At 40.0% G+C, this 27,212-nt stretch overlaps 2 protein-coding genes across 3 annotated transcripts; both read left to right on the top strand.

Moving 5' to 3' along the window:
* Positions 1 to 1,198: 1,198 nt before the first annotated feature.
* Positions 1,199 to 9,124, top strand: SMIM8 (small integral membrane protein 8). 2 transcript variants are annotated; one of them, XM_019743310.3, is made up of 3 exons: positions 1,199 to 1,299; positions 7,232 to 7,389; positions 8,230 to 9,124. In XM_019743310.3, exons 2-3 carry the CDS (start codon positions 7,255 to 7,257, stop codon positions 8,386 to 8,388), a joined length of 294 nt encoding a protein of 97 aa, XP_019598869.1. In that variant the 5' UTR covers positions 1,199 to 1,299; positions 7,232 to 7,254; the 3' UTR covers positions 8,389 to 9,124. The 2 variants fall into 2 exon arrangements, with proteins under 2 accessions (XP_019598869.1, XP_074189375.1); XM_074333274.2 differs by lacking the exon at positions 1,199 to 1,299 and adding an exon at positions 1,306 to 1,888.
* A 138-nt stretch (positions 9,125 to 9,262) lies between these two features.
* C2H6orf163 (chromosome 2 C6orf163 homolog) lies at positions 9,263 to 26,746 on the top strand. The gene is made up of 5 exons (XM_019743309.3): positions 9,263 to 11,641; positions 15,080 to 15,174; positions 16,677 to 16,784; positions 19,050 to 19,252; positions 26,021 to 26,746. Exons 1-5 carry the CDS (start codon positions 11,494 to 11,496, stop codon positions 26,451 to 26,453), a joined length of 987 nt encoding a protein of 328 aa, XP_019598868.1. The 5' UTR covers positions 9,263 to 11,493; the 3' UTR covers positions 26,454 to 26,746.
* Positions 26,747 to 27,212: the final 466 nt, after the last annotated feature.

The following is a 27,212-nucleotide window of genomic DNA, read 5'->3' as shown; positions in this document are numbered from 1 at the left end:
TCGAGTACTTCTGAAGTTTCACGTTTTGGTAAGACAAGGTTGAAGGGCTCTGTGCCGCAACGTGCTGCTGCTTATTCTGGTGCCATGGGTGATGCATCCATCTTCTGACTAATACAGGGAAGGATTGAGGGAAAACACTCCCTGGATACAAAATATCCGAAGGGTGCAGGAAAGGTTACATTTTAACACATTTCTATATCTACCATGAGTTTTCAACATTTTTCAAATGAAAATATAAGCATTTTCTCCTTGATTTTAATCAGTTTTTAAAATTAAATTTATTGAGGTAACATTGGTCAATGACATATAAATTTCGGGTGTACAACATTATAATTCTATTTAGGTACCACTGCATGCTCACCACCCAAAGTCTAACTTTTGTTACCATGTGTTTGACTCCCTTTACCCAATTGCCCTTAACCACTGTTTGAATCAGCCCTTTCTGGACCCAGTGGTGTGACAGAGCCCTACAGACGCAGCCCTACAGTCTTAGCTCCTGGCCCCATCCAGATGCCACATCTCCTCCCAGGTCATTGAAATAAATGTAAAACAAATTACTATAACTTTTAGAAGAGAACATAGGAGAAACTCTTCACAAACTAGGGATAGGCAAAGATTCTTAGAAATGATACCAAAAGCACAAGCCAAAAAAAACCCCCAAAAACGGGTTATTTGGACTTCATCAAAATTCAACACTTTCGCTTTGCAAAAGGCCCTGTCTTTTTGATAATGGCTCTTCTATCTAGGTGTGGGAGGTGATATCTCGTGCACTTCAATATGCATTTCCCAGATGATTAGTGACGTTGAACACCTCATGTCACAAACAGCTTTTTCATTAAAGTCTAACTTATTCGGTCAGAAGATTGCCTACTAATACCAGATATCTATCGACAACTTTAAAAAATGAAAACTCAAATATAAAGTTAATTTGGCTTGAGAGAACAACTTTTACATTCAAAATCCATTTGCCAAAGCTTTACATAAATCTATGCCAAGATCTGGGCACCAGCTACTGTAACTATTTTGTTTGTTCTAATATAACGTGTATCCCAGCAAACCAACATCAGGGCGACCCCCTCCCCCGCTACGCCCACCCCGAGCCACCCCCGGGCGGGCACCGGGGCCTGAGAGGTACTGGATGGAACCGCGTCCCATCCACCCCCGCATCCCTGCGTCTCAGCCTCCGGGCTGTAGAGGCCGCTGTGGCGCGAAGACAGACGGTGAGCCCGGCCGCTCTCGCCCGCAAGCGGAGACGAGGCGGAGCGTCGCCGGCGCGGAGAGTAGGTGACCCCGCGGCAGGTGAGCGGCGGAGGGCGCAGGGAAGCGGGGACAGGTTGGTCGTCCCACCGCGCGCTCGTCCCTGGTCTTAGCGGGTCTGGCCGCCCCGCGGGCCTCACCCCCAAGGGCGTCGGACTTGGCGACATTCTGTCGAGCACCCCGAGTCCTCGCCACGTCGGGGGCGACCTGAGCCACGTCCCGGAGGTCTGACCCCACAGCGCTCATTGTCCGCCCCTCGAGGACATTCCAGGAACCCACCCACTCTGGTCGGGGCCCCCTTTCAAGGACACCTCCACCCTAAGAGCCCTTCTGGTCCTGACAGTGTGTCAGTGTCACTAAACTCTCCTATGTAGGGAAATTGTTTTCACCTGCGGCGCCGCTTTTTTCTTTCTTTTTTGTGATTTAACAGTCAAGTGTTGCCCCTGCAACTCAATGGCTGGAACTCAATAGAAGGCAGCTTCTTTTTCTGGAGGCTTCGAACGCGTGTCTGAGTACTAACCAGCGGTAGTTGTCGGTACCACATATGGGGCGGGGAGTGGACCCAAATTACACTTGACAGCCCTCCGGTTGTCCGCCACAGCCATCGTGATAACCTTTCTCCTTTTTTCAGGTACAGTCAATTCAAGAGATGGAAAGATACCTTTTTAGAAGTATGTTTTACATTAAAAACAATACAGAGTCCATGTTTTAAAATTTAAGTGATTACAATTTTGTTTATTAAATCTTGTGATAACTTGTCAATGCAGAGTCATCGATTTAGGAGTAAGGTGGGAGTGAAGTGGTGGTATAGGAGTGGGCTAGGTATTCAGAGACCAGGATTATCTCACTCTCCCATTGGCAAAGACACAGTCTCTTTGGGTCTAGGTTTCTCTTTGTTTAGAAAGGAGATTGGACTAGATGGTGAGGATGACAGAAGCTACCATTTATTTAGCATCTATTATATCCTTTTACAAATGTTATCTCATTTAATCCACATAGTAATTCTATGCAATAGATATTGCCCCTTTTATAATGGTGGAAACAGGCCCAGAGAGGTCATTTACTCAAAGACATACAGTTTATAATTACCAAAGTTGGAATTTGAGGATATGCTAGATTCCCTCAAGACATAAAGGCCCCTGATTCTATCCCAAACTTGTTTTTAAATTATTTTTAAGGTGTTCTGCCCCAGACTTAAAGTTATTTTCTTAAATATTAAGATAGTGTGGTATGTGAAACTAAAAAAGTGTATTTATATCTTACCAAAATATTTTGTCCATGTTTTAATTCCCTAAAGTCTTTTAAAAGAAAGGTTTTGATCATTGCTAAGGTTCCTTCTCACTAACTTTCTATGATTCTGATAATTTTGATTTATCGTCTATTGAGATGCTTATTTCAAAAGTAAATATCTGAAGATTAAATTTTTCCCCAAAGTAACTCATATTCTTTATATCTTGTTCTGATTTTCATGTACAGTGTAAGATGGATAGTCATGCCAATTTTATGCCAGTGAATTGTTTAATGTTAGTTGCCAAATATATCTGGGTCATCCCGCTAAGCAAAAATTTTACTAAAGGAGGGAAAACCATTCACAAATGACCGGTCCTGGTATTATCTCTGACCATCTTGGACAACCTTTCAACCTGTGCATTAACAATTCCAAGGAGGCACCATTCTCACCCATACTTTGAGGTATATGACTCTCAGAGTTGTGCAGAGGTAGTCCTTTCTCTGCGCTACCTCCTTTTCCCATCGCATAGTTCCTTCACAAAAGGATGGGCAGAAGGAAAAAGTAAACCACTTTCTACTAGTGAGGGACATATGAAGTACCGCGTTTCCCCGAAAATAAGACCTAACTGGAAAATAAGCCCTAGCATGATTTTTCAGAATGACATCCCCTGAACATAAGCCCTAATTTGTCTTTTGGAGCACAACTTAATATAAGACCTGGTCTTATTTGGGGGGAAACACAGTAAATGCAGCTTAGTTTAGATCTTTTTTTATAGGTAGGCATGAAAAATTCTATTAAAAAAAGATTACAAACAGCAGTTTATTTTGATAAGTTGACAAGGGAACAGAAATGGGTGATGGAAATATTACTTGGCCTCAGTAATCTGTATTTTTTATTTAAAGTATAGAAGGTTGTTAAAATTTATTAGTTTGATAGATGGTATAAATAAGTTCATGCAATTTTGGGAGTAGTGTTGTTCAACTCTTCAGTGACTGGCTCACAAAAGGAGCAGCAGCAATAAAACAGCTGTCTTAGACCACATCTAATAACAGAATGATATATAATGGGAAATGTTACTTTATACTTTTCCAAAATATCACAAGCAATGAAAATTGTGGTATATTAAATCTTTAAAAATATAGTGTAATAGGTAATCCCTTAATTTGTAAAATGTCCTTTCAGTAAATATTTGCAGTGGTTTCCAGCCCAGGTATTCTTTAATTGTCATTTGTGGTAAAGAGTTGAACCTATACAGTGCATTATTAAGGTGAATGTGGGTGTCTGGAGGTTGCAATATAATAACTACTACCTTGATTGCTTATTTCCTTGATTTATTACAAAGGAAACGTAGATTTCACTAAGGGAAAGAGGAGACCAAAGACTTCTATAATTAAAATTAAGTCATTACAATTCATGTTAAACACTCTTGGTTTTCACATGGTTTTTAATACATGGTTTTTACAGAAATTTCATTAAAATTGAGTTTCATAACATTCAATATGACTGCATCCGTTTAGAATTTTAAAATAGTGAAATTTCTGTTGGCTGAAATTTCTGTCTCGTTATATATATCTATATAGTTTGTATATACACACATACATAATCATATATCTGAATATATATAATTTTGGACTTCAAGTGAGGCTTGAGTCAGTCAGTTAATCCTCAGTTCTTGACACATTGTCATCAATACATAATGTACGTGGTAACTGTGGTCAGAGGACCCTTCTGTGCTCTATAATATGTATTGTCTACACCCACCTTCCCCATTACTTTGCTTTTCTTCCCAGTAAACAATTTTAAATTATATTCTACCAGGTAGCTTTATTTTAATTACATGCAGCTGTTTCTCAACACTTAAAGGAAAATGCTGTTATCAGTTTCTGGTGTGCATGAATTTTACCTTTGCATATTTGCTTTTTTGGCCTTCTTTGTATTTTATCTAATGGCCCAGTTTCGATTAGTGGTGTACTCTGAGGCTGTGATTCAGTCCTAACAACATGCCTATTGTGTTAACTATTTCCTGCTTCACATTTTTGTTTTTATAGGCCTGGCCTATTTGCAGAGTGTAATACTACCACTTTAATGATTGCTTTTTTCTGAATTTTGTCTTTCCCCAAATTATAGTCAAATACGTTATTAGCATAAGGAGAAAAAAATCACTGGCACCTAGCCTAAGCCATCTGGTGTCCAACATTTGTTACTTAAATTCTAAATACATTCACACATGCCATTTATCCTACTCTCATGGCTAAGAGGGAAAGATGAAATGCCAGCAGTTTTCATAGAAGAAAATGAAGACAATAGAAGCAGTTGATTGTTGCCACAAAAAAAGGAGAAGTAAAGAAATTTAGGTAGCATTTGTCTCCCTACATTGTTGACATTTTTGAAAGATTGAGCCAAAATTGAAATGGAAGTTAAAGGGACTCTGGGACTAAAGCAGAAGTGAATGTAAAATCTGTTTTATAGCTCTTTTTGCATGGTATTAAGAAGTTTGTGCTAGAAATGGGCACGGAGTAAGTGGAAAGCATTGGATTTTTTGCCAACCTTGGGCCTGATGAGTTTAAAGCAGGTGTGTTCTGGCTGAACAAATTTCAGACATGTCATGGAATTTTTCGTAAGTTGTATATAATGAAAAAAACCACACCCTGTTCCAGTAGAGAAAATTAGTAACTTGCATGCAGAAGAGATTAAGAAAAAAAAATGCTAGTTACAGTTTGCATGACAGTTTTAAATTCTGATGAAGTGTTTTACGAGTTGTTGCCTCATGTACATCGTGCCCTAGGTGGATTTCGCAAAGGAGATAAACAGAGATTGATGATTGCTCTATTTTGATGTAATGTATCCTGGATGGAAAAGATGAGACCGCTTGGCATTGGCAAGTCAGGGCTTCAGAAATGATCATTTACTCCCCTGTGATTACCACACCCATACACATGCCCAAAGGATGAGAGATGTATTTAATAGATGGCTGAGAAAGGTTGGCAAGAGAATGAAGGGAGCAAAATGCAATATCCTCTTGCTGATAGACGTTTGCTCTGCCCACAACACTCTCCTGTACTTGGGTTATGCACGTATTGAGTTTTTCCCGTAGAACTACACAGCCACGCTGCAGCCATCCAGGTAGGGTGTAATCTGCACAGTAAAGCGCACTGCGGAAACAACTCTCTAAATTTAGATAATGAAGGAAAAACGGAGAAAATAAAGGGAAGCAAGCCATTGGCATGATTGCTGAGATCTGGGGGTCTGTAGAGCCGTTGGTAGTAGTGAAATGTTGGCAGAAAACAGCGTGATTCCTGTGGAATACATTGAGGTCCACGGGTGTTGGAACTAATCTGCTACCTAATTGCTCCTGTCACTGGTCTCCAAACCAGTTTGCCTTTGATGACTTTTGGCTACAGAGAGCAATTTATTTAACCAGTTCCCGAGATTAGGAAATCCTAAAATGGCTGCCAGAGTGCTAACTTCCGTCAGTGGGACCCGAAAGTGATGACGATGACGACGACAGTGACAGCCATAGCATCCGAGGGGAACAAGTCCTGGGACAGCCAACAGTGAACAATTCAGAAGTCGTCACAAGTATACAAAGTGTTGAGAATCCTTCCCCTTCAAGCAGATGTTCCTGGTGAGGTGTTTACCCAATTAAGTGGTATAAATTAATATTTAGTGACCACTGCAACAAAGACTTTTGAAAACACTGAACTCATTTTCTCCATAACTGATGAAGTTACAAAAATATCGCTTATAAAAAAGTCTATAAAATGAAAGACAATGCTTGTATAAACAAAGACTCAATAAGTGTTTAAATGTGAATGTTTGACTCTTAAAACATTTACAGCATGGTAGGGTTGCAGAATTATGCCCCGCCCCCCATTTTTTTTTAAATTGTGACTAATTTCAGCCTTTCTTTGGAAGGTTTCTTTCCCTACCACCTCCCTTCCAACATCTCCCCCCACCCGTCCACCCCCAGTATTAGGTGGCAGGAATTATAACAATAAGCTTTTGCCTGATAGTACTTAGGATAGAAAAATATTCACAAAATGTAATTATTCGGGCTGGGAGAAATGGAAGCCAAAAGACACACTTAGATTTAATAGGATAGATTTAGAGTAAGAGGAAAAAGGATGTTCAGATTAAGAAGATAGCAGACTAGTTCCGAGAGTCGCCCATAGGCAAAGGGGGAGTGAAGACCACTGGTACCCTTGCTGCTTGGTTACCAGTGTTTGGGCCCGTGGAGGCTGGGAGGAGCATGAAGGGAAAGTGGGACAGGGTGAAGCTGTAGGAGAAACAGCAAAGGAATGCTAGTACTTCTCTCAGATTGGTGTCCTGAAAGGGCCGTGGGAAGGTGGGAAAGAGAAAATGGAAGGAAATAGAGAAGGGTGTGGATAACCCGCTGGCCGCTCCTAGCCTAGTACCCGCTGCACGTAAGATACAGTGTGACTCTGACAACAAACAATTCTCCAGGCGTCTGTAAAAGTAGGAAAACAACTTATGCCCACCACACTGATTTGTTCTAAGAAACGAAAAACAAAATAACCATTTTGCCAAACAAAAAGCACCATTTACAAAGTATGTCTTACACAAAATAATAAAATAATTGACTATCACTTTTGGTATATATCTGGACTGGAATTCAGGAAAAAAATTGAGTATAGAATGTTTTTTAAAAGACCACTATCCAAAAAAAAAAAAAAAAAAGAAAAACAATTGCAAAAGACAAAAATGTTTCTTATTTTATTTTAGGTAATAAATCATCATTAGTCAAGATGTCTTCAGCCCCTGAGCCTCCAGCCTTTAAAAAGGAACCACCCAAAGAGAAAGACTTTGGAAACCCAGGGCTCAGGGGAGTCCGCACGACAACCTTGTTTCGAGCTGTGAATCCAGAGCTCTTCATTAAACCTGTAAGAAATACACCCAGGATAAGAGTTTATGTGTAATTTAACTAGGTAGTCAGAAATAGAAAGTTTTATTTTCCTGTGACATTTGATTTTATCATGGAAATTTTATGTTGACTATTAAAGATTTCTGAATAAATGCAGATGGAAGGAAAATCTTAAATGCTGTTTCACTAAATATACATATAAAACGAATTATTTTTTAGGGCATTTTGAGAATCTTAATAGAAAACGGTTACGCTTTCATGGATCAACTTCCCAAGTTCCTATTTAAAATTTTAATAGTCGTATTAATTTGAAGGAAATTTTTATTGTTTGATCAGGTACTATTAAGTAAGTTAGACCTTCCATTCAAACAAACATGAAAATATGGTCATTGTTATAAATTACAGTCCCAGCCATTATTAATTCTAGCAGGTATGGTGACGGAAGCAGAGAATGCAAATTGAAACTTGTATTGCAACTCTGCACTCACACTGACCTAAGAAAAGCCCACTTGATGAGTGTGAACATGCAGAAAGGAGGGCCTGAGTTACAGTAATAAACATTTCTGTAGAGTTGTGAACATCTTTCCTATATTTAAAAACTTTTAAAATTCTGAGATGGCCATAGACAGAAGTAAGACTGGAGAGGAAAAGCAAGAGTCTTCTATGACCTCTAAATTATCGGGAGTTGAGTTAATTGAATATAGAACTGGGTAGATTATTATAATTGAAAATATTACCGTAAGAATGCTAGTGTAGTAATAAAGACTTGGTTTGTCAAGCGAAAAGTCCAAAGATATTTGGGTCTTCTCAAATTATTAGTCTTAATGAAGATTTGTGATTTTTTTTTTTTCTTTGACAGAACAAACCTGTAATGGCTTTCGGATTGATAACGCTTTCGCTTTGCGTGGCTTATATTGGTTATCTACATGCAACACAAGAGAATAAAAAGGACCTCTATGAAGCTATTGATAGTGAGGGACACAGTTACATGAGGAGGAAGACATCTAAATGGGATTAATAGTGCTGGTTACTATGGATGGAGCTATATTAAGACTCTGAAATCTGAATAATAGACTATAAATGTATACCATGTTTCTTGTTTTAGAATATGGTAATGAGAAAAGAAGATAGCAGTTGCAACCATATCAGTATAGTAAATTTTGTCCTTTCAGAGCTGCAACATTATCTCATTATTTTTCTACAAAAAGCTTCTTAATATATTTCTTTTATTAAACCCTCTTACAAAAGTACCTTGAAAATGGAAATCATTTTTGTTAATTATTAAGTTCCATATAATGAAAGTACCCAATGCTGTTAAATTTGCACAGTATTTTTAATACTTTAAGGTGAATTATTCATTTGCAACTGTTGTGAGGGTTAGTTTTGTTTGCTATTTGCAAAAGCAGTATTTATTTTCTACCTGGTATAAAACCTATATTTGTGAAGACAAAGAAATAATTGTAAATTATTGTAAAGCCGGCAGTCAACATTAAAGACAAATAGTGCTAAGAGTGACAGATAGTTCATATATTTTTGTTTTCCATTTCGTCTATTTTTGGGCCAGAATTTTATTTTAATTGAAAAGATACTCCCATTCAGCTACTAAAACACATATTAAATGAGAGAATAACCCAAAGTAACTGGAGTTTTTCTTTAAAAAAAAATGTTATACTAAGGTATGATGTTTTCGTTTGACCAACTGTTAACTGTTTCATTTTTTGTAAATAAAGGTTGCAATGATATGATAAACATAAGACCAAATGTTCTTATAGTTATTTAAAAACTAGAACTACTCAATCAATATATAAGAAGGTCTCCTTACTCTTCTGGGTTTACCTTATATAATTTAACTTTTTCTGACAGTGGTTCTGGATTGTTTCATATCTGGATATTTAACCCATTTGAATCATTGTAATTGGGGCTCATTAAATCTTATCTCTCTAATTTTGTTACAGTTATTATTACCAAGTAATAATAACTGCATAGGCAGTTTATCATAATAATGTTAAGTTTTTAATTTCCAGTACTTTATTGTTGTTTTTGCAAGATACATGCAAATGCATTTATGTCTGATTTGTAGATATTAAAGAACTTAGCTAATTGAGTTACCTACATGCAACTAAGTTAAATCGTTACTACTGAGCCCTAAATATTTTTTTGCTATGCCTCTCTACATAGTATACTTCATTTAGATTAAAATATACTTAGGTGGTATAAAATACCTCTTAATTTAAAGTATTATCTTTTACTTTAGGTTTCCCGTTAGATTTTGATTGTTAAAGAACTAGAATTCTTCTATTTTCAGCTTACACATTAAGTGTCACATTGTCATCATTTAGAATTCTAGTATTCAACAAAGTAAGTTGATACTTGGAGGGAGATATTAGTTAGGTGACCGATGGAGAGCTTATCGCCCCCAGGAGGGCAGCAGGAAGTGTGCAGCGCATCCTTAGGCTGAGTGACTGCCCCCTGAATGATCCGAGGTAGCAGCAGATTGAGTGAGGCACAGGCTGTGAAAAACAGCGTGAGGGAAGACTCACACTGAATGTTAGGAACAAATACCGAACTATGCTGCTTCTTACAGGATGGTTACACGTTATAGAAAGCACAGCGCTTGTGTGTGGAGAATGTCCAAGACTGCCTGGCTGTGTGTTGCTGTTTTCATTCATTCTCTAAGGGAAAATGCCACTTTATAAAGTCAGGGCATGGTCAGGGCAAGACATTGCAGTGTGGATTCAAGTCGTTAAAGGAAGGTCTTTTAATGCAGGAACCTGGCCCATGACGGGCAAAACTCAGTAACCATAGGTGAGGTCTCGAAGCAAGTCTTGATTAACTAGGCTGTTGATAGGTGGCAAGTGAGCTTTTCCCCCGGGGAATTCATCTGTTCTGATAGAAGAGCTATTTGCCCAGAGGAGCAAGCTGTTCAATTGATAATTGGTTTGCAGGAAGCAAGCAGTGAAATTATTTATTGGTTTATAGTTTTATCTTTCATAGGGTGACCAGTCTGTCCCAGTTTGTCAGGCACCAGGGGCGTTCTTGGGATGCAGGACTCCATCTTAAATCAAGGACAACAAATTAACTATATGATTTTAAAAACTAGGCTTAGTAATGTTGAGTGCTGACTTAGAGTAGTTTTTCCTTTAAAATATTGTGACATTTCCCAGTTTAATAGCCAAACCACATTTATAGTTAACGTGGAAAAAAACTCCCTCCTTTGCTGGTCTAAAAGAAATCAATTCTGTAAAGAAACTGTTTAAAAGAAAGTGTGGTGGGCTGAATAATGCTCCCCATTCCCGACCCCACCTCCGAAGATGTTCTGATCCTAGTCCTTGGAGCCTGTGAATATGTTACCTTACGTGGCAAAAAGAACTTCACAGATGTGATTAAGCTGAGGGTTTTCAGATGGGGAAATTAGCCTTTATTATCTGGATGGGCCTGATATAATCACAAAGGTCTTTATAAGAGACGTAGAAGAGCAGAGAAAGAAGCCATGTCACCAGGCAAGTTTGTGGAGTAAAGGCTATATGATGCAAGGTCGTGAGCAAGGGATATGGGTGGCCTAATAGAAATTGGAAAAGGCAAGGAAACAGATTCTCCCCTCAAGCCTCCAGAAGGAACCAGCCCTGCTGACACCTTAATTTTAGCCCCTTAAGACTCATTTTGGACTTCTGACCTCCAGAACTGCAAGAGAATAAATTTGTGTTGTTTTTTACCCACTAACTGTGTGATAAGTTGTTACAGCAGCAGTAGGAAACTAATACAGAAAGTATATGGGAAATGAACTGGCTGGGCCATACTCCCTTTCATTTCTAGTTGCTTTTATGAGCAAATCTTCTCTTACCTAGCAACAGTTGCTAAGTAAGTTAACAACTTAACGCTAGTGTCTAGGAGGGAGCAACTGCTTAAATCTTCCCAAATCCAGCGCTCGTGCCTTACATGGCAGAGGCTTTCAGTAACATTCTTTCATCTTAGGCACACAATCATGCTGAAGCATTTAATCCTTACCAGCCTCTAGCATTGTCCTCTCTTCCAGCTTTCTTAAATTTCTAGCTTTTTAAAAAACTGCTTTTAATGATCCTAAAGGTATTTTAACTGTATGTAGTAAAAGATCTTAAATTTAATTATGATCAAAAATCCGAATTACACAAGCTTTGTTTGCTGTGCTGTTTGTAATAAAATAATTCCACCAGCTCCTTTAGGGGAAACCTTCAAACGGATCCATGAATACAAGCCATTTAAGACACGCTTTTACACTCACAAAGATATACTGGGTAAGTGACTTGGCTGTTTTCCTTTTTTCGAATGTTTCATAGTGTGTCATTCTTCCTGTTATCTAGGCTTTTTTCAGCTTTCCTGATCAAAAAGTTGTTTGTCCTACAGGGATGTGTTGGTCGTGAGAAGAACATAGGTTGAAATCCAGCTTCTCCACTTACCAGTTAAGCCTCTCAGTCTGTTACTTAATATGTAAATAAGGTTGTTAATACCTATTTTGCAGGTTTGTTATGAGGCTTTAAAGAAATACTTGAGCTTGTTATAAAGCCTGGCACATAATAGTAAATGGGAGTTCTTTTTGTCCTTGCTCACACTCGGCCACCTTCCATACACATAGGAGAGAAAGTATCTCGAATTAACATCCTAACACCTTAATAAATGGGGGAAAAGAAACTATAACCCTTGTTGGTAGACATAAAAATAGATATATATAGATAAACATCAGAATATTTTCTATCTAGACTTATAATCAAATTGTAGTTATCCTCATCAGAGTTTTCAGTCTGACTCTGAGCCTTAGAAGAGTTTTCCTAAGGACTCTCAAAATACTTCTATGATCTGCCCTTCCTTTAACGTGGTAAACTAGTGGTGATTTAATTTCACTCCTGATCTTTGAAAATATAAAAGCTAGAGAATGGATGGTACTTTGAAAAAAGTAAAATTTAGGGGGAGATCAAATTGGAATCATCCTCTAAAAATATCAGTATCAAAACTGATTTTAACTTAGAAAATGTTTAATATGATTTATCAATTATAGTCTCTAAAGCAATTTGACTTTTTGCACCCAGGATAGTGGCTATCTATCCTTAGGTAAACTTTTATTGATTGACTCCTTACACCTTCTAGTATACCTGAATCCAAACATTAAGCAGATAAAATTAAATCTAACTAGTTAGAAATTAATCTTTTATATTAATTTCAGTGGCCTATATTTGTCATTGATTATTTTAAGTCAAAAGAGTCAGAATTCTCTGTTCTTTAGAAGTAAATTTAAAGGCATGTTGAAATGTCTGTATAAATGCTTATGACTATTACAAAAGGCAATTCAGTAGTTCTCAACCCTCGCAGTGTGCTACAGAACTTTAAAATAATTTGTGTTTACTACTAATATCCAAACAGAGACTCATTGAATTTAATAGTAATCCAACACAGACCCAATAAATTAAAACCTTCAGAATCAGGCCTTTGCATGTGTTTTTATTTTTTTTGTATTTTTACATATTGTAATAGCTTTTTATTTGGAAATAGTTTGACTCACAAGTTTTAAAACTAGAACAGAGAATCCCCATGTGCCGCCCCCCAATCCAGCTTCTCTTATTGATACCTTACATAACAATAGGACATTGTCAAAATCAGCAAATTGGTATTGAACCAATGCTATTAACTCAGGTACAGACCTTATATGCCTTTTTTTTGTTGGTCTATAGTTTCGTGAAATTCATGTAACCGTCACCACAATCAGGACATAGAACCGTTCCATCACCCCAGAGAAACTGCTTTGTGTTACCGCTTAACATCCCCTAATCCAAACACCTGGCAACCGCTCATCTGTTCTCCCTATAATTTCATCCCATTGAGAATGTTCTACAAATGGAATCATACACTATGTAGTTCTTTGAAATTGGCTTCCCCCACCCCCACTCAGCATAATGCCCTTGAGATCCATCCAAATTCTTTGTATTAATAGTTCGTTTCTTTTTTATCGTGCGTTTTTTAAAAGCTGTGCAGGGATCCTGTTGTATAATCAGGGTTGAGAACAACTAATATAAAGTATGGGATTTAAGCATAAAAAAGAGTATTAGCAGCCCACACGTGCATCACGTTTTTGTGAAATTCAGCGCATTGATGGTCCATGCTTAGTCACGTTTCTTCCTAGACCTTTCATAATGTTATCTGCAGAACCCTGAGCCTGTGCAGTATATGTCCGTCTCTACTGTAGTATTCACTGCCCTTTGTTTTTACACTCACTAATAATCTAGTAGCAAAGACTCTTAAATCAATGCCACCAAACATGTGTTTTCAGTTGCAGGTGCCAGAAACACAACTCAGACTAGAGAAACCCAGGGGGGATGTGGCACCCGGGCTTTCAGTCCGTCCATTCTTGCTCTCTTAGTGAGTTGGCCTAATTGTTTACTACTGCAGCCAGGCCTTACTCCAGCAGCTGGGAAAAGAGTACACGTGCTCCCAAATATCTCGAAACCTCTGTTAACTTCGGCTTAGAAACCCAGAGAAAAAAAAAGCTGTGTTCTCCTTACCTTACCTCCTTATATAAATAAGATCCTAGAGAAGACCCTGTTTGGCCAGGCTTGAGCACGTGCCTAAACCTGGGCCAATTATCGTGGCCTGTAGGATCGGGGATAATGCGTAATTGCCAAGCAGATAGGTAGGCTGCTGCGATTGGCCGCCCTACCCGAACAATCTGAAGTAAAAGGAAACTTTTTGAGAGAAATGGGTCCTGTTACCAGAAGGAGAGAAGAGATGTTGGGCAGACAAACATGTCCACAATATCTCATCTGTGCTTACTGCCAAGCTAGGCACTACGAGAAATACACTGCAGTATAAGACGTGCTTTGTAATTTTAGGAAGCTGATCGTCAAGACCTAATCACATGAGGAGCTAATAATGCAACAAATATTAGATGTGAGAAATGAATGGAATAAAGAATAAGTACTATAAGAGTTTGGATTGGAGAGAAAGTTCACTGTGTGTGATTTCAGCCCTCAAACGGCTCCTCATCCCCATGTGGGTCATGGGCCACCTCTGACAACGCACTCTGGTGGGAGAAGATGGAGAAAACCCTGTGCCCAGCTCAGTGAGCTCTGGGCTTGGCTCACGTCTAACCCTGTTCCTAGCTATCTGGTATTATGGGGTCCCTTACCCTCTTTAGGCTTTTATTTTCTTGTTGGAGTAAGGAGGGTATTATTATGGGAATATCATTATTTGGAAATTAAATTAGATCACTGATGGAGAAGTACTAAACTACTGTCCCATAACACATTCCACAATGAAGCAGCTAAACCCATGAAGACCTACACACTAAAGAGAGGCACGTAACGTATTAGAGAAGGCATTCTGCTACCACTTTGTGGGTGGAGATAATACTAGCACCCAGATAGGTGCTGTGAGAGCGGAGCTGAATAATGTGCCAGTATCTAGAGTATTCCCTCACCGCTCTACTTCAGAAGGACAAAATGTGCTCCTTTCTGCCACTTCCCTTCCCCAGGGGCCCACCATGTGGACTGGCTGTGACGAAGGGAACTGACTCCATCCAGGCCTAACAGCGCTGTGTGTTCCCTCCTAATCAGTTAGGAAGAAACTTACCCCTCTCATTGGTATCTTTAAAGAGAAGATTGACGTCTCCTAACTAACTCATAGTGAACAGGCAAGCCAAGAAACAGTCTGTGGATACTTGTTATTGTTTCTCTTCAAATATACAGATATTGGGGCAGATCTTCTGAATAAGGAAGAGCAATTTCAAGAGGCTGTACTCAAGGAACGTATTGCAAAAGCAGAAGCTAACGTGTGGGCTCAGGTAAAAGAATTTGAAAATCGGTCTAAATGCGTCTTTACAGTTCTTTCACTTTTTGGATGTATTCGAAACAATATAGTCAGGCAGAACTGCCTTTGAATCCTGGCTACCTGTGGACCTTGGGCAAGTTCTTCAGCTCTGTGGTCTTGGCTTCTTCTAATGTAAAAGAGGAACAGTAATACCCACTCTGTAAGATGATCAAGGGAGTTCAATGAAATAGTGTGTCTGGCACACAGTAGGTACTTAGTCAGAGGCAGACATCATCAGGAACTTCTTTCCTTCTAAATTGCCCCTGTGTGTGGATGACTCCTGTTCTCTTTATTCTCATTGGAACTTAAAAAAAAAAAAAAAAAAAGACATCTTTGTTGATAATTGTTTATTATTGCTTAACATCTAATATGTAGATATTGGATATCTACATATATCTATGTATAACACCCCTTAGTGCCTGTTTTTTCCAAATATTTCATTACGGCTGCTCTCCTTTGTACCCGTCTCCGTGCTCCCCTTCTCTCTAAAGTCCTTGATACCTGTCCTAATGACTGAGGGTCACAGGGGCCATTAGAATGTGTTGGGCTCACAGTCAGATCCCAGACACTTAACTGAAGCAAAATCTCAATCCTCCAGCCCCCACTTCTTCCAGTCATCGGTAGAATGACATAAATGACTTCCTAAAGAGAATTACTTCTCCTTGAGATCAAGACAAGCCACAGTGCTTAGAATGTTATTTCTCCGTTTCTTTATAAAAATAGACGTCATAACAAAGAATGTTGGAATTGTCCAGTATTAGTGCCAGCAAAAGCTTGGTGTGAAAGTACTTTGAAAGTCCAAAATGCTCCAGTGCCACTGGTTATATATATATATATATATATATATATATATATATATATATATATATATGCACACACATACATACATACATATATATATATAAATCTTAGTAGTCATCTATCTTTATCAATAATAATAAAATTCAGATCAATTGTGAATCATTAATTGTACACCCTAATACAAGGGAATACTTTAGAGAGTAACCTACAATTTGAATACAAATAATCTAATATTCTGGGCATTCTCGTCAAAATAATAAACTGTTTCTGAAGACCTGATGGGGGGGTAGGAATGGGGGACCTGGGGTGATCCTCAGCCTCCCTTCTCAGTAATTTCTAGCTTTGTGCATCTTTCCACTTCTCTGTATTTCCACACTTTCTGTTATGGGCACACATTACTTTGATAGTCAATCAAGCAAGAAATAAAGTGACAAAGAAAAAGACAGCCTGACATCCTGCAGTAAAGCTCTCTTGAGCAATTCCTGAAACAGTGGTGTTAGCCATGGGTTGGGGTGTGTTAGGGCCTCTGGCTGAGACCACCGACTTGCTCAGGGAGGTTTGAGATGGGGATGGAGCAGGTAGTGAGAAGCCCTGTAGTGTTTGCTGACTTTCAGTAAACATGAAAACCTGATACATTAATAAATAAATGGACTAAATGGACTCTTTCTTTCAAAGGCTGATGAACGCCAAAAACAAGCTGTGGAGAAAGCACTTGAAGAAGCAAATGCCGTGCACAAAATTAAAATTCAGATCCTGGAAGAGGAACATCAGAAACATTTACAGGTTTTTATAGGCTTCTTTATTGCTTTTTTAAAAAGTTCTTAAGTTAGTGAAAAGCTCCAGGGAATAAGAAGAAAAACAGCAACATGTAAAATCTAGATGGGTGTGTCTGGAGTTCGGTTGGGAGGCTCAGGGTTGTCGCAGAGGAGTGGCTGAACACTATGGCAGCAGCGATGGCAGCAGCGATGGCAGCAGCGATGGCAGCAGCGATGGCAGCAGTGATGGCAGCAGCGATGGCAGCATGATGAATGGGCGCAGGAGAATCCCATGGCCTCTGACACAATGAACCCACGCCTTCATTAGGCGTCAAGGCCCAAAGCAGCCACCCCTGCCTGCCTGACCCACCACATCTCTTGCCACTTGCTCTCTTTCCTCCTCTGACTGCCCTTTGGCTTCTTGAACCTGAATGTACCATGTACCTTCCCACCTCGGTGTCTGCCAGAATGTTCTTCCTGCACTTCATCAGCGTTAGCTCATCCATTATTGCTGTAGAGAAGCAGAAGTGTTACCTGACCAGCTCTGCTCTGCCACCCATACACTGTCCTTGACACCCTGTCCTCTCTTACAGCGGTCACCACCCATCACTGTTGGAATTAAATAGACGGTGTGATCGCTTGTTGGGTATCTGATCCCCACGTGACGGCAGCCTCCGTAAGGGCGTGCCTGTCTCGTTACCACTCTAGCCCCACTGCCCAGCACACGGCCCTGACTTAGTAAGTGCTCCAGCAGGGCTTAAACGAGGGAAGTGGGCTGTTCTCTTTCTTCTCCTGGGCCCTCCGACTGCATCCTTTTCCCTAAATTTGCATTTACTGCAGTGCCAAGAGGGTCCCCTGAGCCATTCTCCAGTATTTCCTGTAAGACCAGGGGTTATACAATGAGGGAGGATCTCTTTTTAACCTGTAACTTGTTTAAGCACAGGACTCTAGGTAATTAGCAAATGTTCCAAGCAGAGGCCCAGGGACTCATGATTTAGTTCCATACCTCAGCTACAAAGTCCATTCAAGGGAAAATGATGCAGAGCTATTTGTCCATGTGGGCACTGGAGGGACAGGACAGGACACAGTATAGATGTGATGATTCATGGGAAGAGGCTGGAGGGAAGTGGCAGAGATTGGCCCCAGGTTTAATAAGAACATAACTAACAAACAATATGTACATGGGCCCGTTTATTTGTTATTTCGACCATATGTCAGCTCCGTACTGGATGAGATTAAATGGACTACCTTGTGCTCAGAACACTTGCTGGCAGGAGAGTTCTGCTCCATAGTTCCTAAAGGATACTGGGACCCTCCCCACTAGGTTCCAGGAACCAGGGTCCCATCCCCCATTTCAGTTCAAAGCATAACGAGCATTTATAGCATGTGTAGTCAGGCCTGCTGTTCAGCTGGCATGTGCCAGTATGGCCATAGTAGTTCTTAAAGTATTGAGATACTCCTCTATCAGTTGATTACCACTCCCCAAGCTCCCTAATACCTTGGTCACCCTGGCTCTTCCCCATTAGGCCCCTGGACCTCCCCAGTCCAGCAATTTAAAGGGGCAACACTTTAAATTGTTACAGGGTTCTAGGACTCTGCCCCAATGTTGCAGCCAGATACACATTTTGAAGGTCACTCCTGGCATTAGGTTGTGAAGATGCCAAGCTAACTCAGATGTGATGCCTGTTTCGAGGAGCTCATCTAGTTTTTCTTTAGTTTGATTGTATCCCACAGAGCCTTCGGGTAGGGCTGATGCACTGAACACTAAAACAGAAGTCCTAAGAAAATGTAAAAGGAAAAGTTAGAGAGAGGTTGACCTTTCTAAAATATTTGTCTAAGATTGGGGAACTTACATTTATGCTGCTGTCTCAGGGACATTTTAAATATAATGAAGGAGTGATTTGTCTAAGATGGATGCGAGGGGTTACTTCACCCACCGTAGACATCAGTGCTGTTCTCAGGGGGATCCAGGGCCCACCCTGCCTTAGAATCTACTCACCTGGGAGCCTAACACGCAGATTCAACTATTTTCTCTTTCTGCGTATTCCCTTCCAAAATTATGTAAGTATTTATGCTATGTTGTGTGCATGTCTCTTGTTTCACTTAGCATCATAGAAATGGAAGTTTTCTACATACCCACAATTTTTTTAAAAACAATCAATGTTCCAAGTACACATTCAGTGATCACAAGTACTCATTTCATTAGTTTGGTGAAGTGTGATTTGCATAACCGCTTAGTGTGCCTTTTTAAATAAAGTTGTATCATCTAAACCTAGTTTTACTGTTGCTTAAGGAAATGGCAGCTAAAACCAAGCTTGAGGTTCATCAAAACATGGAAGATGAACTGAAGAGAGAAAACTTGGCTGCAGAACAACGCATGGCCCATAGAATCCAAAGGCTCATGATAGAGTGCCGCAAGGAGAAGATCCAGGCCGTGGAAAAAGCCAGGGCTGAAGAGAGACGCATAGCCCGGGAAGCAATCCAGGCCCAGAGAAGGTATTCCAGAGAACACGTTTTCAAATCAGTATCTTCCTCTGTCAAAATCAACTTGGAGAAAGGGATAAGGTTGAGGCACATAGATGGATATTTCCCAGTTTTTGTGTTTTTACATTTCTGTTATAGAATATATCAAACATAGAGAACAATATATAATATATTGTAGTATGTGTGTATGGTTTAGAGAAAAATAATAACATGAATACTCAAGAACCTACCATCCACCTAAAGGGATTGAAGCTCCCATGTATTCTTCCTCAATCACATTTCCTTCCTCTCCTCCCTCTCAAGAGAGAATTACTATCCTAGGTATTGTTTTTCATTCTGTATCTCCCGTTTTAAGAGGCTAAAGAGAGGAATCAAGAAATATTTTTCCACAACACATAAAAGTCAATATTCACATTCTTTAGCCTATATCATATACCACTGTGGATGTGTTACTTTTTGGTCTTTTTCTTATCACACAAGTAAGACATGCTGTAAATGGAACTGACATTATGAAAATATATAGAGCAAAAGTTGTTAAGTCCTAACCCACTGCTTTCCTACCCCCTCCCTGTCTCTCAGAGACAATCAATTTAAATAACGGGGTCTGTATCCTGTGACCTTTTGATATATTTGTAGCCTTATATATGTGCACAATCACAAATAATTGTTACATAAACCATATATATATGTGTATATATACATATGTATATATATACATATATACACACATATATATATATATATAAATGAATACCAAAGTACCCATTTTTGTGCATGTAATGAACACTTGATGGAATTGGTTAATTTTAACAAGACAGCAGTCAGGGGCCCTCGTGATTATCAGGACCCAGAGAAAACCCCAGTTTCCGCATGTTAAGTGAGCTGCCCAAGAGCATGTAACTGTAGCAGCAGAACAAGACTAAAACCTCTATATTTGATCTCTTAGTCTAGGACTTATCTCTTTTGCTTAGCTCCTTGACTTAACAAACAAATCTATTTGTATATAATTATCAGGTAAAATCTTTCTTATTAGAACTGTTTAGAATAGGGCCACAGGTAAAATCCTTTGGCCCTAAAGAGTTGTCAGATTCTTATTTTGCAGATAAATAAGAATGAGGGCTGTAGCTGTGGTGATTGCAGTGGTACCTCCCTTCTTGCATAGGTGATAAATCATGTTGAGCTAGAAGAGGAAGGTGAAAGAGGATTTCCGTGTAAGTTAGAGAAGGTGGTAACTCTGAAATGAGTGTGACCCAATGCAGTGGCATGTGGCGTCCTCTTCTCCCTGCCCGTCTCCACCCTCCTGCAGGAGTTCCGCCTGCCCTGTAGGAGTCTCTGGGTCTCACCGCTCACACACCGGCAGCTTCTGCTCCTTTCCTCACTCCACTGCTTTTGCTCCTCTTCCAGCCCTTTCTCTGTGAGGTTTGAATGAATGATTTTCAATGGCCACCTTTTATTGAATCAGTTGACTGGAATTAGGGAACTGCCATGCCTGTTGTTTAACTATATCCAACTAGAATGTCCATTTTGTTCACTGATGTGTTCCAAGTGCCTGGAAGACAGCCTGGCAGCTGATAGGCATTCTTTAAATATTTATTAAGCAACGGTTCAAAGTTGTTCCAATCAGCTGCGCCCACTCTGCTGCATACCAGATCTTGCCTCTGAACATTGCTAGATCCCAATGTTCTTTAGCGCATTTGCAGAAAATAATATATAGAGGAGGACCACTGTTTAGAATTCCACTGTAGACCTTTTATTTGGCTGTAAACTTTCTCTCAAGATTTAAGGATTCAGAACTCTTACCTATTATGACAAATTTGTTAAATGCGCAGAAAACTTTTTTGTGGATTGACATGATTAGATTCCAAACAGATTATCTAGGAGACACTGTACTCTTTCAGAAGTGAAGAAAGAAGAAGAAGAAAAATCTTTGCTTGGAAAGGTTCTAAGTGTTTTCTGGCCCAAAGCAAAGGCATGATTGAAGTGTCTGCTCAGGAATCTTTGTGGTCCTGATTAATGCCTAATGACAGCTACCTTTATTCAACACCAGCACATGCAAGCCCTTTTGTATGTGTCTCACTGATTCCTCATATCCCTTCCGGGGGCGTTCTATCATCCTCCATATCCTCAGGTGAAGACCCTGAGTCTTAGAGGCCAAGCAACCTACCAAAGGTCATATGGAGCGGAGGTAACAGGGCCCCATTTGAATTCTGGTCCCTATGAGGCCAAAGCTTGTGACCATACATTACACTATCCCGCTCACTTCGCCAGAGCTTGTAAAGTGCCTTCTGTGGATGTGGTCCTGAGCCCTGGCACAAAGAAATAAGGGTGTTTCCTCAACATTAAGCACGGCTGCCCCATATGAGCAGGGCTAGATGGACTGGTATGAAGAACACATAGGTGCTGGAAGTGTTCAAGGTCCTGGAAAGATCAAGCAAAGAGAGTGTGGGCTGTGGGGCGCGGTAGGTTTCTTAGAGGGAGTCAGTCTTGGGTTGGGCCTTAGAGAGAAAGGAGGAGGTCCCATTTGTGAAAGGCTGAAAAGAGTGAGAACGGAATGAGCAAACACACAGAGGGGGAAGGTGGGTGTATAATTAGGCAGAGCCAAGGGATGGTTGTGAATATTAATAACCCTGAGATACAAATGTGCTGCCGACATTTGGCCTCTGGAGGTGCCCCCCACCAACCTGTATAATGCCTGCAGCCCCAGCTTGGAGGTGTCACTGATTCTCCTGCCAGACCAGGAGGCAATAGGTTACCCGTGTCTCAGGTAGAAAATCAGAAGGTGTTTTCCTTATAAACACATGGTTGTAACTGTCCATTACGCTATCCCGCGTAATGTTAGTATTAAAATAGTACTAACAGTCCTTTAGTTCAAATGAAAATGGATTAATAGCTGACTGTGGGTTCAACAGCCAAACGGTCTATTTTCAGCATTGCTCTAAACACTTAATGTACAAATGAATTTTGGAAACAAATCCCTTCATAATTTAGGAACCGCCTATGGATAAATGAAGTGTAGGTTCTTACTGTCTTAAGACCCAGGATTGTAACTGATGGGCATAGAAAGGAGGTTGAAAGGGCGCTTAGCCTACGTGAGAAAAATGAAAAGTTCATTTAGTAGGTAGAAGGGAAGGAACAGCCATTGATGTTTTTCTTTAAACCCGTGAGCAGTATATCTTACACATTTCAACAGCCTCCCTAAAATAGTGAGAAAGAGAACAAAGAGAGGCCCTAATGGGAGCAAAGCACAAAGCAATTCTAGTATAGTTTTTCCATGCTTTGTTCCCCCACCCCCCAGAGCTTAGTGAGGTTGGATTATTATATATTAGATATTTTTGTTTAGCAATCTATTTTTATTCTCTGACAATCCATTTTATAAAATATCAGACTGAACCCCATAGATGTATATACAGACTAAAATTATTTTGAAAATAGTTCAATTTATGTCCAGCCCTGCTCTTAAATATGGTATGTATTTCAAAATTCCAAGATTATAGCCTCACAAAGTTAGAGATGGCAGACGGCCCTCACCACTTACGGAAAGAAACATAGACATTTATTTCATGCATTGCAGGCCATTGAGTTGAACCTGCCATCCCCTCTGCTGGATGCCTGCCAGGGGTGGGGGGCCTCCTGAGGGCTTCTGGGACAGGAATTTTATGGCTGGTTGAGGTAGTTGGTTCAAACACTGAGCACCTTTACCTGTCATGTGCTTCCTAATGTGGACCCAGAATATGCGGGGTCCCACCCCCATGTCCACCCTTGGTTTCCTGCTCTGCCTCTCCTCTATGCACAATGATCCCTCAAATATCTGAGGAGAGAGATACTGTCCAAGCTTTAGTTTGGAGAAAGGAAGGAAAAACCAGAAAGCACTGGTGAACCGGTTGCTTTAGTCCTTACTCATATGATGTGCTTTGTAGGCCCACTTTTGGGGAAAAGAAATGTGGGTAATTTGTATAATCGAGAAATACTTTAGATGTACCACAAGAGTTAAGTACTTTCTTATGGTGAATATTTTGCTTATGGTAAGAATCCATTTTAAGCATGGATTCTTTTAGGCTTTTATAAGGGACTAGTTTAGCTGTTTTAAGATTTGGTGCTATTTGGCACAAAACGAAATGTATTGGGGAGAAGTACATCTATATCACTCATTTATTCATTCACACATCTGGTTGCCTATTTTATACACACTGGGCACCATCCCAGGCAGGGGAGACACTGAGATGAAGGGGCACTCCAGGCCATCTGCCACCACACTCTTCATGCTCTGCCCACCACCCTCCTGGCTTCAATTCCACAACTCTAAAGAAATCATCAGAATAAAGGTCAGACATGCCCCGACCTTAAACCAAAAGAAGTGACTCCCAAAGTGTCAAAAATTCAGGCTTTAAGGCAGGCTGGAAAGGACATTTCCAAAAAAATACCAGATCCTTTTAGCAAGAAGAGATTTTGGTAGTAAAGAGTTTAAAGGGGCTATATGATATAGGGTGGGAGCTGGAGTCATCTAAGATGCACTTTATTTGAGCAGTTTTACTGTGGTCACCTCTGCTGGAGTCTTCTAGTTGGCCCCATAGGTGAGCACCTCCTCTGTGTGGGCCCCGAGACAGCCAGGGCAACCTGGCAGCAAGCTCACGCCTGCTTGTGACAGAGCCATGGTTCTGGAGAAGGAACTCAACTTCCTCCTTGGGGATTTGGGGCTGGTTCAAGGAAGCCTCCTTCCAGTTCCTTCTATCTAAGCCCCAGGGGCCCTGGGCATCACATCCACAATCTTATCACCGCCCTGAAGATTTTATAAAACAACAGACTAAATCCTAAGGATGTGTGTAGATGCTCACGCCCAACTCTGTCCATAACATCACTTCTATTAATGCCTCCTCCATTCTCCTGTGACCCTAGCTGAGAATCGGGAAGTTGGTTTTGATTTCTCTTCTTTCTGCCTCCGCTATCTCCTAGCAGTCACAAGTTCTGGCGCTATGACTTTGTAATATTTGTTGGATTTATCCCTTTCTCTCACTCTTCCTATTCTTTCTCTTTCATTCTTATTTCAGACCCTAATCATTGCACACCCAGGATATTACAAAATAGTATAAATTGGTCTCTCTGCTTTATCCCACTAAGATTCAGTTTACCCAATATCACCAGAATAACAATTCTAAAACATTATTTTTGTTGTATTACCCTCCTGATAAAAAATTTATAGTGGCCTCTTTGAGGATTGAAGCAGGTAATGGTTAAGGGTAAGAACTGTCCCACTCTCTCAATTGTGCGACACTGAACAATAACTAAATCTCTCTAAGCTTCAATCTCTTCACCTGTTACATGGGAATAATAAGAGGTAATAAATAAAAATTGTACTTGCTTCAATGGGCTATTGTTAACATTAAATGAGGTGTATGTAATGCATGTAAAATGCTTAGCACAGTCCCTGGGACACAATAAATGTTACTCCTTGTTGTTAATAATGGGTCTAGTCTCGTTGGTGGAAAAAGGAAGGAGAGAAACAGAGCAGCTAGAGAAGCTAAGGACAAATGGTGTTTACCTCAAGGATGGGAAGTCTGTCAGGTTTGAAAGTCAAGTTGAAAGAGTAGAGACAATGAGAGAGTCGCATCTTGGAGGAATTTAGAAGAAAGGCCAGGTGGTAAGTCTGGGAAAGACTGTTAGACTAGGAGGCAAGGATGCGGGGGAGGGGAGAGGTTATTAACAACCATAAATATTTGAATCTAGCATTTTTAAATTCTCAGATCTTTAAAGGTTCTGTCTATCTAGGTTAATCAGAGACATCCATCAGAACTGTGTCACACTAACTAAGAGCTGTTGCCCAGACTCAGACTGCCAGGGTCGGAGTACTCATTTGGCCACTGTCACTAATGAAGTGAAATTGGGCAAGTTACTTGACCTCTCGGAGCCTGTTTCCTGATCAGTAAAGTAAACATAATAATAGACCCACCTCATAGGGTTGATTTGAAGAATCATTGAGTTAATATATGCGCAGATACTCGTCAACCTACCTGGCATATGGTGAGAATTCAATACTCTTGGCTGCTATAAATTATATATAATTACATACATTATAACCAGAGATGTGTGAACTCATTCAGCAGTGGCTCTCAAAATGTGGTCCCACGACCCCTGAGAGTCCCTGAGACCGTTTCAGGGGGTCATGAGTTCCAAGCTATTTTCTTAATACTACTAAGATGTTATTTGCCCTTTTTACTCTCATTATCGCAGGAGTATATAGTGGCGTTTTCTAGGGTTTTATGATGTGTGACATCACAACAGATTGAAACAATATGAAAATCCAGTTTTTTCCTATTAAGCCAGAGAGTAAAGAGTTGTGCAAAAGATATAAAATTATGCCACTTTTCTTACCAAAAATTGTTTCGATTTGGAAAATATATTTTTCATAAAAGTTGTTACATTAACATTTAATGGACTTATTGATACTTTACATGAATGTATAAACTATTTCTTCGTCTTTCCCACACTGCGTTCATATTTTTCCGGCCAAGATGGACTCAGGTTCCTAAAGTCACTGTCAGACACTGGACTAGTGGCCTCTCCCTAGTCCACAGCAAGGACGTAGATGGGTGACCCTGATCTGAAAAATAGTTTTTGATTGTTAATGACTAATGCAATCGGAAAGCTCACGTCTACCAGCCTGCCTCAGCCTGGTGGCTCCTCTAAACAATACAATCAATTCTCGTACATCTGGGTGAAAGATAAAATCTTTTTGGATCTAGTGACTAATCCATTTAACTTATAAATCCATATTATCTTTTGTAGCAAGGCCGTGGAGGAACTTGTGACTGCTGGCGTGACATTTATTAAGGACCAGAAGAAGAGTGTGAACCAAATGGTAAAGAAAAAAGAACATGAAATGAACAGCTACTATTGCATGGCTGAGAGACAGAAGCAGGAAGCAGTTCAGGAAGTCCTTCAAGAAGCAGAGAAAACTCATCAGGTCACTCTGGGGAATGTGAGGGATAAACTAGTCAACACTCAGGGGGAGCTGCTGTCCGTAGAGAAACAACTGGGAAATATGACAAATTGGAAAGATTTCCTGGAGGAAGAATTACAAGAAACGAGAATGGCATTTCAAAAATACATCAACTATACATTTCCTAAGCTGTCACCAGGACATGCAGATTTTATTCTGCCAGAAAGAAAGAAAGCACCTTCCCATCTCATTATGCAGGAGAACCGAAAGGACTCTTGATCAGAAGAGTCTTCAGCTGAAATTTCACTACAAAAGACGCTGTTTGAAAGACTAAATAAAATCACTCAAAAACCATTTATTGGTTATGTGCTTGGTACTATTGGGCTGTGTGCTTTTTGATGGGAAATCAAAATAATCAAAAGCACATTCCAGGCTACAGTGAGTTCCAAGTCTTAACTCAGGAGATGGAGAGTGAGAAGGGTCAAAACTAATTAGGTGGGGGAAAAAAAACTGATTAGGAGGGAAAAACGTTTCTTGGAAGAAGTCTAAATGAACTTCTGTGTCTGGCTTTATTCGTGTTTCCATCGGACCTATAACTATGTTAGTATTTGTTGTAGTTGAAAACAAGTAAAGGGACATGTTTTTAGATTGTTCCCATTGTGGAGAGGTGTGCTGACTTCCAGTATAGAGATTATTATTTGATGAACTGCAATAGCACTGTAGGGAGAAAAGCAATTTCCTTCAAATTCAATTTAAATTCTGGGAACCCATATAAAATAATTCAGACAGGACTCACTTATATTTGCCAGTTGTGAAAGAAAAATGTGTCTTTAGAGGACAGGCTCCCTGCCTCAGGGACGGGGAGTCCTCTTGTGTTTGTCCCCAAGCACAAACGTGCTTTGAGCTCATCTCCTTTGCATCAAAATGCAGAAAACTGTTAAGTACCACGGTCGTCAGGACCAACATGTGTTATCATCCACTACATTAAAATGGAAGAAAACCCAAGTCAGAAAGACGTCGCCCAACATCTATCCACAC

The sequence above is a fragment of the Rhinolophus sinicus genome, chromosome 2 (genome assembly GCF_057876585.1).
Source record: "Rhinolophus sinicus isolate RSI-liver-muscle chromosome 2, RSI-T2T, whole genome shotgun sequence".
Taxonomy (NCBI): Eukaryota; Metazoa; Chordata; class Mammalia; order Chiroptera; family Rhinolophidae; genus Rhinolophus; species Rhinolophus sinicus.
Note: the sequence above shows the minus strand (reverse complement) of the source record. Positions and strands in the feature narration are given on the sequence as shown.